At 32.0% G+C, this 16,473-nt stretch overlaps 2 protein-coding genes across 2 annotated transcripts; both read right to left on the bottom strand.

The window, feature by feature from the left end:
- Positions 1–1,839: 1,839 nt before the first annotated feature.
- Positions 1,840–3,184, bottom strand: LOC112518474. Its single transcript, XM_025126176.1, has one exon. The coding sequence runs from the start codon at positions 3,105–3,107 to the stop codon at positions 1,854–1,856; it is 1,254 nt and encodes a 417-aa protein (XP_024981944.1). The 5' UTR covers positions 3,108–3,184; the 3' UTR covers positions 1,840–1,853.
- An 11,235-nt stretch (positions 3,185–14,419) lies between these two features.
- On the bottom strand, positions 14,420–16,473 carry LOC112518247 (wound-induced basic protein). Its single transcript, XM_025125880.1, has 2 exons — positions 16,334–16,473; positions 14,420–14,674 (listed from the first exon to the last, which is right to left on the bottom strand). The coding sequence occupies exons 1-2, from the start codon at positions 16,402–16,404 to the stop codon at positions 14,602–14,604; spliced, it is 144 nt and encodes a 47-aa protein (XP_024981648.1). The 5' UTR covers positions 16,405–16,473; the 3' UTR covers positions 14,420–14,601.

Genomic DNA, 16,473 nt, shown 5'->3' with positions numbered 1-16,473 from the left:
AGTTATGGGATGAAATCGGATAGAAATGAAATTGTTTAGGGATGAACGGGTTTAAGAGTTTTAAGAGTTTAAGAGTTTTTAAGAGTTTTAGCCAAATGCTTTATAATATAGTATAGATATATAATAAAAACCTGTTACAAGATATACTGATTTATGGAGAATGTTAACCAAATTCCCTCCCACGATTTAGCATTACTGCTTTTTGTCTTTTCAAGTCCGTTAATAAGAGTTCAAAAGTTCGTCAAATTAATTAACAATAACATAAACAAATTAAGGGACAGTTTACCCAAATGCTTACTCGGTAAGCGCTTACCGATAAGAGTCAACACTATGATTTATTTTGATGCATAATATTTTAGTACATCAAAACATATCGAATGTAACAATTTACTGGGTAAGCGGTTACCTGGGTAAGAGTCATCATCCTCACTTGTCGGGTAAGACTCTTCATCTTTCTCATCATCATACCTGGTAAGATTTTTGACCCTTCTCATATTCATCCGATTAAGAAATTTATCCGGTAAGCATTTACCAAGTAAATGTTATGATCTCTAACTCCAAATATAAACAAATTGATCTTGAATATGAATATTATCATAAATATGTTAACCTCAAATATTTACAGAAATAAATATTAACCGAGAGTTAGGATTAGATTGTGTGAAGACTTATTCTCAAATCGCTGGAAAGAAAAAAAAATGTGGTTGCACTAATAAATAACTTAAAAGAGTTAAAATGCTGTTTACCCAAATGCTTACCCGACAGGTGCTTATCTATAGGAGAACACTATAATTTATTTTGATGTGTAAGATTTTAATACATCAAAACGTATTGAATGCAACACAATTATTGGGTAAGCACTTACCCGGATAAGTGTTGTAATCTTTACTTATTGGGTAAGACTCTCCATCATTCTCATCACTCTTACCCGATAAATTTTTTGGCCATAATCATGTTCATCCGATAAAAAAAATGATCCTGTAAGCACTTACCAAGTAAGTGTTTAGTAAACGGCCCCTTACACCACTTCGGACTAAATGAGTGGTATCATATCGGTTTTTGGTTTATTGGGTTCGAGTTAATCGATTTACAACTTTTTTTAAAATTGACTAGTAACCAAACCAATTAAGATCCGGCTTATTCAGTTTTTGAGTTATTTGGTTCAGTAATCGGTCAAAACTGAATAAAAGTTCATATTTTTCATTTGACACTTGCTCCAATAAGTTTCTCATATTCAATGCCCGTTTTATTATAATACATAATTGCATCATAAATTCGTACTCAACAATAGATTCATATAAAATAGAAAGAATCATCTATCAAAAACAACGTTGTTTCTTCATGTCACGAATTACGTCAAGTAAAAAACATAATCTAACACAAAACATTATATAGCAATAGAAGTGTAAAACAACGATAGTATAATATGTATTTGATTTGATTTTAATAAAAATAAAAAAATTAATACTATTCGGTATTCGATTACCCGAACCATTTACCCTGGAAACCGAATAATCCAAAACCAATACAAGTGGATTATTCGGTTGCGGCATAAACGTGCATCTGACCATGCGGTTTGATTGATCGATTATTCGGTTGCGGTTATCTTCGACACCAGTAGATATCACTCCCGTAAGCGTGCATCCACCCATGAGGTTCAATTGATCGTTTATCGCCCTTTTTAGGGCGGGATATCGTTTTCAACCGCAGGTAACCGTGGCCAAATACGTTTCGGCCGACTAATCGTACGGCTCACGTCGGTTCGATCGCTTTAATCCGATGAGCAATCGAAATGGATAAATAATTTGGAAAACAAAAGAAGAACAAATATATATATAAACACAAAATGAAAACTAAATTCTTTTACCATTTTTGGAACCAACATGATGCAACCAACCAAACCCTTTAAGAGCTTTTGAAATCTTCACAAGATTTGGTTTCCCCATCCCCAAATTCATCTTCCCTGCTGATAACTTCAATGCTTTCAAGCAACACAGTTGTCCATTGCTCATCATGAACTCATCTTCATCGTCTTCTTCATCAAGATCATCATCAAAATACTTGAACTCAGTCTTGTTCTTGATCAAGGTCTTCTTATGTTTGACCATGGCGTCCTTTTTGTTCTTCGATTTGGTGGTGGAATGATCGGTTTCATAAGCTTCCCATAATGAATCCATACCTTCTTCACCCCCTTCTGAGTTATGCCTTTCTTCGAACAGTTTGCATGCTAATGTTCGCTTCCATTCCTTCTCCTTCCTCATTGATCCATAGCTTCCGAAACTACTACACGAATCCAATCGCCATGAATTTGATTTCATGCCGAACGGATTCCGAACGGTTTTCTGTTCTTCGCCGGAAATTGTCGTCTCAGCCGAATTTGGAACAGTTTTCTGATCTTCGCCGGAAATTGTCGTCTCCGCCGGATTTGGAACAGTTTTCTGATATTCGTCGGAAACTGTCGTCTCCGCCGGAACCGCCATGGATTTACCTTCGAGTTTTTCCATTCCCGTCTCCACCGCCTCTGGTTTTTGTAATTCTCCAACAACTTTAACCAGATCCGAACTCATTTTCGTTTCCTTCATCTCAATCGCATCGATGGAATCTTCAAATAGATCCAATTCTTCGAATAATTTCTCCAAACTTTTCTCCTCTTCCGATTTACCTGCAACCTCCATTACCGACACTTGTTCCATGTGATCATCATCGCCGATTGTGATCAACGACGACGGAACATCATGAAACACGATTTTATAAATCTCAAAATCTTCAAAATTACAAAACTCCTGGTCTTCTTCATCAACGTCGTTGAGCTTCGATCGGAGCTTATCCAGGACAGTTTGAATAAACCCTAGTTTCTTCGAGTGAGGGAAAGTGGTGGCGAGGAAGGAGAGGAGGAGGAGGAGGGTGGTGGTAAAGAAAAGAGGGGAGAATAAGAAGATGAATTTGATCAAATAAGGAGAAAAGAAGAGGAAGTAAGAGAAGTAGAGAGGGTGAGAGAAGATGAAGGAACAGAGGAAGGGTAAATCGTATAAGAAAACAGTAGGGATTAATGGGGGATCGTTGTTGTTGTTGTTCTTGGTGGTAGATAAACACAGCTCATCAGGCATTCTTGCGGGTCCTTATGATCAGGGCAGTTGAGGTTGAGAGCGACGATAATGGCGGAAATTATAGAAAATGGAAGAAGATGGAGAAGACGACTGGAAATGTGAGTGTTTAGACTGAAGTGAATGCGGCGTGAATAAAGGGAGGAGAAGGATTTAAGTGGGACAATTCTTTGGATTTTTTATTTTATTTTAAATTAAATTTTGTTTTTTGATCCCTCTGGTTTGTTAATAATTGGGTAAATTGCATTAAAAAATAACCTACTTTAACTTGATTTTTATTTTAGATAATGTATTTTTAAAACTTTTATTTTGGTATCTAAGATATAACGTTTTAAACATTTAAGTACCTGGATAACCGGTTTCCATGTTGATGTGGTATCTAACTTAGTATTATTTGTTATTCAATCCAAATTCATGTCATCACTTGTCACATCAGCATGGTAATCGATTACCCGAGTACTTAAATGTTTAAAACTTTATATCTTATGTATCAAAATGAAAGTTATGAAAGTACGTTATCCAAAATAGCAATCAAGTTAAAGTATGCAATTTTTTTTATGAAATTTTCCTTTAATAATTTCATCTCATCTCATCTGTAATTTAGAAATTATGATTTTTATTCCTGTAATTTATAATTTATTGTGATTTTCGTCCATTGACTAATTCCTGGTTCCTACCTTTAAATACAGGATGGTAAAATAGTAATGAATTATAAACCACAAGAACTGAAATAACAATGAATTGTAAATCATAAACACAAGAATAACAACTAATTACAAACTATATGGATGAAAATAGCAATTTCTAAAGCATAAGAACTAAAATCACAATGTTAACAAACTATAGGGACAAAAAATGTAATTTATTCTTTTTAGATTAACTTACGTTTCTGTCTCAATGATTTGTTAAAAGTTGCAAAATTGGTCCCTGTAGATTTTTAAAATTACGATTTTCATTCTCATGGTTTGTAATTTGTTGTTGTTTTTGTCGTTAAGACTAAGATGATATGGGTCGGAGGCTATTACTAAAAACTGGGGCCGGGGCCGGGGATGGAGATAACAAAACCCGCTTCATACCCGCCCTGTTGCCATGCCTGTACTTAAGAAATTGCCTTGTGACGGATGTCTTACCCAAGTAAACATCCTGTAGTCGATGATTTTGTCTACCGCTAAATCAAAGGTACGATCTAGTAAAAAGTACAACACGAATCATAAGAGGTAAGTTATAACTCTTTAAACATAAATAAAGCAAAACATATTTATTTATGAATTTAAAAGTACAACTTTTAAAACATAAATGTTCACTTTTTACGGAAAATAATAGTTCTAAGTTATAAAAAGTACAATAATTGGTTATAAGTTTTTATATCTCATTTATCGTTCTACTGCTTATTACTTGCAATTTTTGTAAGAGGAATGTTATATGCATCTTTTTTTTTATTAACCTTGATATTTAACCCGCTATGCGAGCCGACTAATCATTGGGGCGACCACCTGCTTTGCAGGTAGCCGGGAGTTACCGCATTTGAACCTCCGTGGACATAAGGGGATTTTGTTTCTTCTTGGATTTGAACATGGGACCTCCAGACACTTTTGACATTTAGAGCCAAGGTCAAACCAATCAGACACCACCCTTGTAGTTGTTATATGCATCTTTTATGTTATAACGGAGTTAAATCATGTATTGTAAATGTAAAAGTAAATATTGATGTGTATGAGGAGAAAACTAGTAAGTACGAGTGCATTTAGACATTGTTTGACAAACATAAGCTGACTTATTTTTTGAATATACGTTTGGATGGACATAAGCTAACTTATAGCTTGTCGAAACCTAATTAAACTAGTGGTCTCGAAGCTCTATGACATTTTTTTCCAATTATAACCTTAACTAATATTAATCGTTATTTATCTTTATTAATCATTAATAATTATCAGTTAATTTCATATATTAAATATTATTAAATTTTAATTTTAATTTATTAATAATATTAATCTTAAATTATTAACTAATTTTAATTCTAAGATATTTATTAATATTAATTACTGATTATTTAGAATTATGATTAATCTTATTAATTATTTTTTATATTATTATTATTTATAAAAATTGGAAAAAAAACAAACAGTCCGAATTGTCCTACCTCTTAACTAATCAAATACAAGAGACTAATAAAAGCTTTTTTCCAAAAAATAAACCATGCCTTATATTTTCATCACCCATATTTATAAGATGTAATAAAGATTTTATAATAGAAAGTTAGTACCTGAGTTCAATCCCATCAAGTATTTGAGTTCACTTTTTTAATCGAATTTCTCTTTGAAAATCACTGTACTGATCAATCTCGATAGGTAACCGATGTACGGGAAAAAAAAGGACGTAAACTAACTACTGTTATTGATAATATATATATATATATATGTGTGTGTGTGTGTGTGTATATATATATATGTGAGATGTATAAGTTATTATCAAATATCATTTAAACTGTATTTGTCTTTTTATTTCTGATGACTTATTCATCTAATTGTTAAACAATATTTTTTTCCCTAACTTTTAAGTATTGTTAGAAATAACTGAATTTGACAAGTCATAACATATCAGTTGTCCACATTATACCATTTTATTTTAGATATACATTAATAGGGTTTGGTTCATGTGAGACCAGTCTGTTTTCGTGAGACCCGTAAGATCACTTTCTTACATTTAAAACTTCACAGCAAAATGCTCTGAAAGTAAAAAAAATGCCGAACTTTCATAACGTTTGTTGTGAAGTTTCAAGTATAAAAAGTGGTCTTACAAAAATAGACTGGTCTCATGTGATCCCAAGTTTACATTAATATACAATATTTACCGTTTATAATGATATAAAAAGGATATAAAAAGTGGTCTTTAGAAGTAATACAAAGTTTTCTATCAATTATTATCATTGTTTGTCAAATGCAATTATCATATTTTGCTTTTGAGTAATGTGATTTGACCAAAATGTCCTTGGTTGTTTTCTTTTGGCAATCATGATTTACTAGAACAAGAAGAAATTTGGCCATCAATAATGTTTTAGATCCTTCTTCTATGTAGATTATATGCCTTCTCTTAACTTTTAATGATATATATATATAGTATTGGGTTCACATGAGACCAATGATTTTTCGTGAGACCTGTAATACTAATTTATATTCATTGATCAACTTTATAAGTCAATGATATAATGATCTAAAGTTGTACGGTGAAAATTTTGTGATTATTAAGAAATCTCGTGACTTTTATGAATGTTCAGATTGTTTGATTGTAGATCTCATCCAAGGGTTGAAAATTGGTCTTACGGGTTTCACAAAAAACACTTGAACTCACATGATCCCAAGTCTATATATATATATATATATATATATATAGGGATTTTATGGTAACAAAAAGATAAATTGATATCTGATTAGGGTCGGGTTCTCTTGAAAAATGTCATGTTTCATAGCAAATATGATAAACGTGGCATTTATGTAAAATAACGTAACTTTCAGATAATGTATGATAGTATATGTAAAAGTACTCTTATACTGTGTGAAGACGTGTGAAGATGACTGTCTTTACATAAACTAAAGAAGGTACACATTCAGGTGTTGTAATCCTCACTGCATTCACAAAATATAACAGAACGTTCTACAGATAATAAGAAAGTTCAAATAATCCTTGGAGGCACGTTCACAATTTCACATCAGGTAATTTGAACGTTTTCAAATAATCTCTGGAAATGAAAATGCAATGGTTCAGTTCATTATTGTTATGTTTGACAAACTAATTGATAAACTAGTTGTTTGCTGATAAGTTAGCTGCCCAAGACCACAATGCCACCAGAATTTCGGTTTAGACTTTCACCCGCATCCTATAACCTTCTTGAATTAATAGCTGTATATCAAGTATTTGTACTCAGGGGCAGACCTATGAACACCTCAACGGGATTCCATACATCCTCTCAATCATTTATCGTGAGTAGAAATTTTTCTTGGGGTATGAAAAGTACATCCGTTAAACTTTCAAGGGTGTTTCGAGATATTAGAAAATACAAGGGACATCCACCACAAAACAAAAAGAGTATCTCGTAATCAACCAAAAAACTTAAAAAAAAAAAAAAAGAACCCTCGAAAAGGTAGAATCCAGCTAAAAACACATCGAATGACTTTTCGGATCCTTGATCCATCTTAAAGATGCACTCACTCGACAAAAAATCATATTTCAACCATTGCTTGTACCGATCGAAACCCTAAACATTTTCTTTTTCGCTTTTACACAATCTATGATAATAATAATAATAATAAAAAGGGAAAATGACGATTGTGACCTCATAACAACTTGAATTATTACAAGGCAAAAGTTGGAAAGTGAGTAAATGAAGAGATGTGGCAACAGAAAGAGAAGAGAGGTGATTGAGGGTGGTTATGGTAAAAAGCCATAACTAATGGCCCTTTCACATGGGGGAACCACTCATTCTTTCTTCATCATTTGCATATCTTGGTCCCTTTTTACCTTTTGGACCAACCTACTACCCCTTCTTTCACTTTTTCAATTGGTTTGGAGGGGTATTTTGGTAATATCACATTGATCTTTTAGACACTTCCATTTCATCATCAATCTTTTGACTAGGGGTGCTCAAAAATCCGACCAACTCAACCCAACGTGAAATAACCCAACCCGAAGCAACCTGATGTCTAATCGAGTTGTAAGATTGCCAAACCGTAGGTATTGGGTTGATATTGAGTTACTATTATTTGAACCCAACCCAACCCGATATCCTTTTATTTATTGGATTTAATATAATTGTTGAATTTCTATTAATATATACATTAGACAATTGCATTATCATGTATGCTTTTCATATACACATATTTTCAATCTATTCATATCTCTATATAACTCATTCATATATATATGTTTAGTAACTGTGAACATATATATGTAAATTGAGAAAATTAACTAAATGTGATATACGTAATAAATATGGATAAGTTGTATCAAATGGTTGATGATGAAAAATAAATTATGAGTAGAGAAATAACATATTTAAGGTTAGAAAAATATTTTAATATAACAAAGTATCAACCCGACCAACCCGTACGGGTTGGGTTAGGGTGGGTTAAAATTTTTCCAAACCGCAAGCATTAGATTGAATTGTTCAAATGTCTTCAACTCGATCAACCAACCCATCAACACCCCTACTTTTGACACTTAGAATTTTCATCTCTCTATATTTGACCCATTGTTGTCTCTTCTTCACCCCTTCTATTCTGTCAAGTGAGTATCATAGGGGTATTTTTGTCAATTCACATACTATTGATTTTTTTTTTTTTGACATTTGCTCCAATCTTTGGCTCTTGCATTTCAATGAAGACCCATGAGAGAATTTCAAATCTCAAACCATGTTTTGGAAGGTCCCCTTTGTGGGTGGCATTGTCCATTGCAAGGACAATTTTTTTATCTATTTACTATATTGCCCTTCACCGATCCCCGTGAAGTTTCAAGTTCAAATGTTTGGGGTTTATCTGTTGCGGTTTTGTTTTATAAATAACAAAATCATGCTGTTCAAATATATGTGACAGTAGACTTGAATTACTTAAAGTAATTTAATTGCACATTCGATGTACTTAGATTTTCATAGTTGTAATAGATATATATTTTTGTTCAAGTTTAATCGTATTATCTAATATATATTTTCATAAAAGTACTAAGGGGTTGTTTATCAAATGTTTACTTGATAAGCGCTTACCAAGTTACATTATTTTACCAAATGAATATAGCAAGGATCAATAATCTTATCCGGTAAGAACGAGACAATGTCCAATAGTCTTACCCAGTAAATGAAGGCAACAACTCTTACCACAGTTAGTGCTTAAATTGTTGCATATGATGTCGTTTTTGTGGACCAAAATCTTACTTGATAAATAAATCATAGTGTTGAATATTACCACTAAGTGCTTACCAGGTAAGTGTTTGATATACGACCTCAAAGTTTTCAAACAATCTGTTAGTTTAGAAAGAGAAACGAAATAGCAAGTTTTTAATACCCATTTTAACTGTGCGTTTTTAAGTAATATGTGTCATGCGCAATGCATCTTTCTTAACATTTATAATTTCGTAATTTACGCAGATTCTAGCAAAACAAGTATTAATTCGTTACGAAAAACCGATCCAACAACTGGTATAAAAAACTAGTAGTTCACAAGAATTTTGACATACATAATATATTAAAATGTAACAAAATATATGTTAGTTTCCGGTGTAACCATGAATTTTTTTTTCCTCAATAAATGTTCGCTTATACTAATTTTACCTAAGATTACCATTAGCCATTTTCTGACTGTTGTTATCAAAGTCCTATAATATTAGTCGATGTGCGTGCAAATTAATCTAAATAACCACAATTATCAAAAAAGATTACAGTATAACATGACAACTTGGTATCTACATTATCAATATTCAATAATTACAGCTTGGTATGTATGTATGTATGTATATATAGACTTGGGATCATATGAGACAAGGTTGTTTTCATGCGACATGTGAGACACGATTTTTACATTTGAAACTTCACAGCAAAACACTGTGAAAGTAACTTTTACAGTGTTTTTATTGTGAAGATTCAATTTCTTTTTTACCTTCATAACATCTTATTGTGATGTTTAAAGTGTAAAAACCGTGTCCCACATGTCTCATGAACATGAACCCAACCACCCCCACACGCACACATACACATACATACATACACACACACACACATATATATATATATATAGGGGCTGGTTCAAATACTAACCAAGATTATCGTGTTAACTTTGTTAACCGATCTTGGTCGTTGATTTGAACATCCAACGGTTGTCATTTATTGAGACTAAAAATTTAATTATTTAATTATCATATTAATAAAAAAAATTAGGTTCACAATGGTTCAGAGGATAGAATTGTAAAAAGTGAATGATCTTAACATATCCTATTTTGTCAGCCTATTCTGTAACTTCCAATCAAGAAAGAAACCGTCAATTTCATCAATCAATATCTTAAACCAGTAGCTAAAAATTAGGTTCATAATCTTCATCAAAACAATGGAGGATTTGGAAGGATTACCAGACGACGACATCCAGATAAGATTGAAACATGTGTGTGAACCTAATTAACAATGTGTGAACCTAATGAACAATTGAAAAATTCGGTTCATAATCTTCATCAAAACAATGTGTGAACCTAATGAACAATTGAAAAATTCGGTTCATAATCTTCATCAAAACAATGTGTGAACCTAATGAGCAATTGAAACATGTGTGTGAACCAAATGAACATATTGTGTGAACCAATTGAACACATATGTGCACGAGTGAACACATATGTCGACATTTGAGTGAACATGTGCGTGAACGGTTTGATCATTTTCTTCACTTTCGGAATTCGAATTCCGAATGCATTCGTAGACGCTTTTAGCTTTTTCATTTTCATTGTCGTCGATCTGTTTTACTCTATGATTATCCATATTACTCGGACTATAACGAAATCTTTACAAAATGGACTTTTTTTAAATTTACAATATCAAAACCATTGTAGGAAGAATGAAATGTAAAAATCAGTAAGACGAACAAATGTGAAACTTCATGTCATTATTACATGAAGATCAATTACTGATATTTTAAAATTTGTAACTCCCAATTAAAATATTGGGGAGTTACATAAAAATGATAAATTACCTAAATACTCTTACATTTAATATGTGAGTTACATTTGAACATGAATCCAACCACCCCCCACACGCACACACACACATATATATATATATATATATATATAATCAAAATTGGAGCAATCCAATTGAAATAATTGAGAGGAGCAATAATGGAAATCATGGGGTATTTGTTAGACCATTTTCTCACCACTTCATTGTTAAATATAAACAAAAAATTCTTCATTATCAAATATATATGTCATATAAATGTCTTGATTTGTCAATCTAAAATGTCAAATAGAAACATACCATTTTTTTATTATTAAGACTAGGTTTACTCAATCATTCTGATTGCTAGAAAGACAAAATAATAGGAAATTGAAAAAATAATAATAATGTAACTTGATCGTATACGTAGCATTTGGTATGCTGACATGATTAGACTGAACATGATAAGATATAACTAGACGGAACAAGACATGACAAGTTATCTGTCTAATATTTGATATGACTAGAGTTGGATAGGACATGACTAAACAAGTAACCTTAAAAATTGTTTGATGATTTTATATATAATATAATAGTTATAAACGACATAAACCAAGTAAATATTTAAATATTATAATTTGTAACATTTTTATACAATTTTCATATACATAAATACATACATATATAATAGTACCAAATTTGAATGAAGAATTTGATATAAATTATGGTAGTTTATAAAAACATGGTTCGTATAAATGAAACACTATGTTTCATTTAGTTTGAAAGATCCTTAATGAACTGTTAAGAGGCATGGTTGAAGATCTTTTATGAGTATTATCTTTTTTGCTTCATGTCTTCATTCTTGTTTCATCATGTTCCACCTATTTTTCCACCTTGTCCAATGTCACACGAAACGTAGGACAATGAATTCTTATCATATCCCATATCATGTCACACGTGGGACAATGAATTTGTCCATATACCAAACACACTGACAATAAACTAAAGGGGCGTTTGGTATTCTGAAAGAATCTGATGAAATTGGAGTGTTGAATTCACATTGACCAAATTTCATTCTCTCGTATGGTTATTTTTTTTTTATGAAGGAAATCTTCAAGATCCTAGAAATTCCCCAAATAAAAGAATTTAATATTTCTTAGCAACTACATGATAGTTTAATGGAATGAAATTCTGTATTTTCATAATACTAAATATGTCCTTAACCCAATATACATTAATCTCATAAAACCCACTATGACCATCGTCGATCTGAATCACCTCCACCATTACCATCTAAACCACCGCCATCTGAACCACCACCAATCTGAACCATTTGGGATAAAAATCTTGTTTTCTTTAATTTGAAAATAGGGATTTGCATACACCATGATTAAAATTGGAATTCAATTCTAAAAGTCGTTAAAAAGTAAACTCGATTGTAAAGATTGGCTATTTCAGTCAATTTCTCACCAAAATAGCCTTTTTGTCTATCAATTTCCAAATCACTTAAGGTTCATTTGATATTTAGATTGTCATGGATTTTACATCATTAATATGCATAGTCTATAAGATTTGGAATGGAAGTGGATTGCATTGTTTATGATAATTAATTATAATAAATTATAGAAATACTTAAATTACATCTTTATTTTTCGATTACTGCAAAACAAATGTTTTAACATTTTTTAAAACTTTATTGAATACAATTCTACAAAATCCCGTGAATCACGAGCACCAAGAATTTCAAAATCCTATGTTTGTAATTTCAATTAAACCCTAGAATTTCAAATCCGAACAATCCAACAAAACAAACATGAAATTAAAATAGATCTGAATCCAAATCCCTCCCCCCCCTCCAATCCATTCCTACAAACCAAACAAATCGGTTAGTCCAGTTTAGCGGTTTAACCCCCCAAACCATAAATCAAACCACAATGACAATTTAGAAAATTTTCAAACCGAGTTTGACAACAAGTGGCCAAACCAGACCACAAAAAATACGACATGTCTGATCGGTTTAGACAGTTTGGGCCTCTTATTGGCTTTAAACTAAAAAAGGTAACATTTGTATCAAAAAGTAAATTTCTATCAATGGAACATTTGTATAATTCAAGAAAATATTATACTGAATTATAAAAAACACTCGTATCTTAAATAAATAAAAAACATTAAGCAAGTTAAAAAAAATTATACAAGTCATTTAGAATTTTGGATTTGACTCTTGATGGATTTTAGAATTTCTCCCATTTATACAACACTGTCAAGCTAAAAATATAATGTCCTAGACAAACATTTTTTGGCGGTCGATTTGGTCCATACTGTTCAGAAAAACGTTCAAACCACATACCGGACCAGACCAAGCGGTTTGGCTATTTTTCAGACCAGACCACCAAACCGCCAAAAACAGTTCGGTTTGAACAGTCCAACGGATTTTTTTAGCACACGTACGACGTATACTCCCTCGAACCTATAATAAGTATCTAACTTCAATATATTAATTTCTCCCAAAACATGTGTACTTTTCTATTATCAAGTGTAAAATTATCATTAAACGAATTAAAAAGTGTAATCTATACTATCTTATTAAGCAAATTCATCAAAAGTTTTAAAGTCTTAAAGTTCTAAATGACCAAGATACCCTTTTCACTTTTTCACTCCTTCCTCTCCTCACATACACTCACCCCCTCACATACATTTACCTCATTTACTTCTCACATTGGGATTTTTTTTAAAATTATAATTTTAAATTTACATTTTATATCCCTGCAATTAATTAATTAATTACTTTACGTCCTTTATTTTTAAATGTTTCATTTTAAACATTTATCAAATTAACATACATAATCGTATATCAAATAAAACATGTTTAAAAAATACATTTTTATTTTAACAAGTTGCACAATTATAATTGTCTCGTTAATACCTTCGAAATAAATCCAATATTGAATAGTTTTTGACTTAATTATATTATTATATATTATATACACTATGAAAAAATATTTTTAATGTTCACGGTTTATACTTTTATAGTTATTTATTTATATATATATGCTATACATTTTGGGATTAGGCTCTCCAAATTGCACTGTATAATATGTTCTTGGGTTTTTTTGAAATATATATATACATGTATTAATTCAACCTTAATCTGAGCTTCTGGACAAGAAAGAGGGTAAGCAGTTGAAATTTCATTCTAAAACCCACCTTTTTGGTCTTTTCATAGCTTATGATCTGTCAGATTTATAGTTTTCTTTATTGGTTTTGAGTGTTTATCTTAAAACTCAAGTTTTTTGGTTTTTGCTCTTGGTGTAAATCGAACACATTTGTTAAGTCATTTAAATATATTGAATTTTAAATATATTGGATTTTAAACTGTCATACAATTTTTTTCATCAATAGTCTGTAATTAGAACCATAACTCTTATTTATTCAAATTGTATTAATATATAAAGATCAAGTGTAACCTATATCATCGTTAAATATTGTCTTATAAAACCAGTTAAACTTCCAAATCGTTAAAATTCATGGCTCCCGCCGCATTGCGCGGGTACACAACTAGTAATTATAGATATCTAAATCCATCTCTTTTTCAGGGTGATCATTTATTTTTGGGATGAAGGGGGTATGAGAATTCTTGAACCAAATCGTGCTACGATATCAAAATCAGTTATCTGCCTTCATCTCCATCTGAACAAACACCGTTACACAGAGATGGTCGACGAATCACCGACTCAAAAGTAGATGAAATTAAAACAGAAATGAAATTCGAAAAACAGCATGCATACACCTTACATGTTTTCTAGTCGAAAAAGATCATTACTCGTTCATGACAGGCTTGTTTTCATTAGCTTTCGGCTTTTGCTCCTTTGGCCTTTGCTCCTCGGTTTTCCTATAAAGCAAAAATGATATTTGAGAACACACCCTAATAATTAACATCACTTATATTAACCAATATAACCAAACAAATCCAATAGTATTAAGATATGAACAGCCATAATAGCAAATTCTCGTGGTGACTTGGTCAAACTAAAACCAAATGATGAATATGACCGTCGACCCTTGTCTTTCCCTCTTACCGAGTAGAATTCTCGGTCCATGTTATGTTCACCCAGTAAGGTAATTGAACCGGTAAGTGTTCAGTAAACGTCCCCTTACACCGTCGTTTTTCATAAAATTTCACAGTTCTTTAGATGTATGATGCCAAAATGAAATACAATTCAGAGTAAAAAACTTGATGTGATTTACAAAGAAAAAGATTTTGTTTCTTATTCTGTACGGAGAGGGTAAACTTCCAACAAAAAGCTAAGAACAAAATTAATCGGAGAACTTCAGAAGATAAACTTGGATTAAGATTAACAGAGACGAGCATAGCTCATTGCCTGGCAAGATTGAAACAATCATAATACAACCTGCACATCCTCAAAGAACAAAAATCTAACATCATCACTACATCAACTTCTGAGTCACTTAAAATAGTGAATCAAAATAGTTGCAAGCAATTAACTTGCAGGAACCGGTTCATCCACTGAGACAACATACTAAAAGGTATGTACAACAGTATAGCAAAATAAGATTGAATCCTTACTTGCAAGAGCCAAAAATACAATCACACATATGTGGGGAAATAGTATTTCAATGATCCCACATGGAGGTTCTTATTTCTCCCTTAAAAGCATCATCCATCATGTGAAATGTCTACCATCTTATTTCTCCCAATGCATGCATATAAGGGTGCTAGTAACTGAGGCATCTCAATAGTAGTGTTTTAAGAAAAATAAGTGCCACATAGTCCCATTCATCTTGTAGGCTACCTCACGAGCAATAGATATGATAAAAACCTACACAAATAGTATATAAATATAACCTACAACACACTTGTCTGGTAGAAAACGCAAAGAATGCTTATAGCATCTTATGATGTGAGATAACTCCAAATAAGCGCCACCATATACCACGACGAACTATCATGTAACAAAAAAGAATCCATAATAGCCACTTGCATTTAGCTGCATCCTTTCTCTTCAAATTTAGGCCTAGACCTATCCACTTTCAAGTGCCTGATTTACAACTTCAGCAAAACATGTCCTGAGTCATTAATGCACCTATCACCAGGCCATGTAACAATTCTTTAACAATGATAGGAGAGAGCAACCATCAAGGATACACTGCTCGTGATTTACCAAACAACTAGGAGCCCTAATTCGAACAATTCACCCTCGGAACAGCAATATTCAAGGTTCTAACATAGATAAATTCCAACGAGAATCAAAATTAAAAGGTCGCGTAATGATAAACTCATCCCTGGTGCACATAACTCTCAATCACATTTGTCACCTGATAGATATAATTAAAGCATAAACAAAAAACCAAATATCCTACCAAAAAAACATTCGACGACATCATTCAACCCTACACGATGTGCATCAAAATAGCAAATAAACAACGCTCCGAGTATCAAATACCGTATAATACACCATCGACTAATAAGAAAAAACAAAGATATACAAACCCTAACATCAAAATTTCATACCAATTAAACGAATCGTACCTTTTATCAGAAGAGCCTCCCTTCTGGCTGAGGAAGGAACGGAACAACGGAGAGTTAACGTCGTAGATCATTGTCGTATCGAACGATGGAAATCGGTACTGATTCGATGAAAACTTTTTCGCCTTCTGAAACCCTAATTT

Source organism: Cynara cardunculus, assembly GCF_001531365.2.
Source record: "Cynara cardunculus var. scolymus isolate 2C chromosome LG 9, CcrdV1, whole genome shotgun sequence".
In the NCBI taxonomy this organism is placed as follows: domain Eukaryota; kingdom Viridiplantae; phylum Streptophyta; class Magnoliopsida; order Asterales; family Asteraceae; genus Cynara; species Cynara cardunculus.
The sequence above is the reverse complement of the archived record's forward strand: the minus strand, read 5'-3'. Positions and strand labels throughout refer to the sequence as shown.

What these genes read in the sequence shown, in the direction of transcription:
- LOC112518474 (XM_025126176.1), bottom strand. Translation starts at nt 3,107, where the DNA reads ATGCCTGATGAGCTGTGTTTATCTACCACCAAGAACAACAACAACAAC.
- LOC112518247 (XM_025125880.1), bottom strand. Translation starts at nt 16,404, where the DNA reads ATGATCTACGACGTTAACTCTCCGTTGTTCCGTTCCTTCCTCAGCCAG. An exon ending in GGAGGCTCTTCTGATAAAAG is followed by an intron (nt 14,675 to 16,333) that starts GTACGATTCGTT and finishes TTTGCTTTATAG; the next exon opens with GAAAACCGAGGAGCAAAGGC.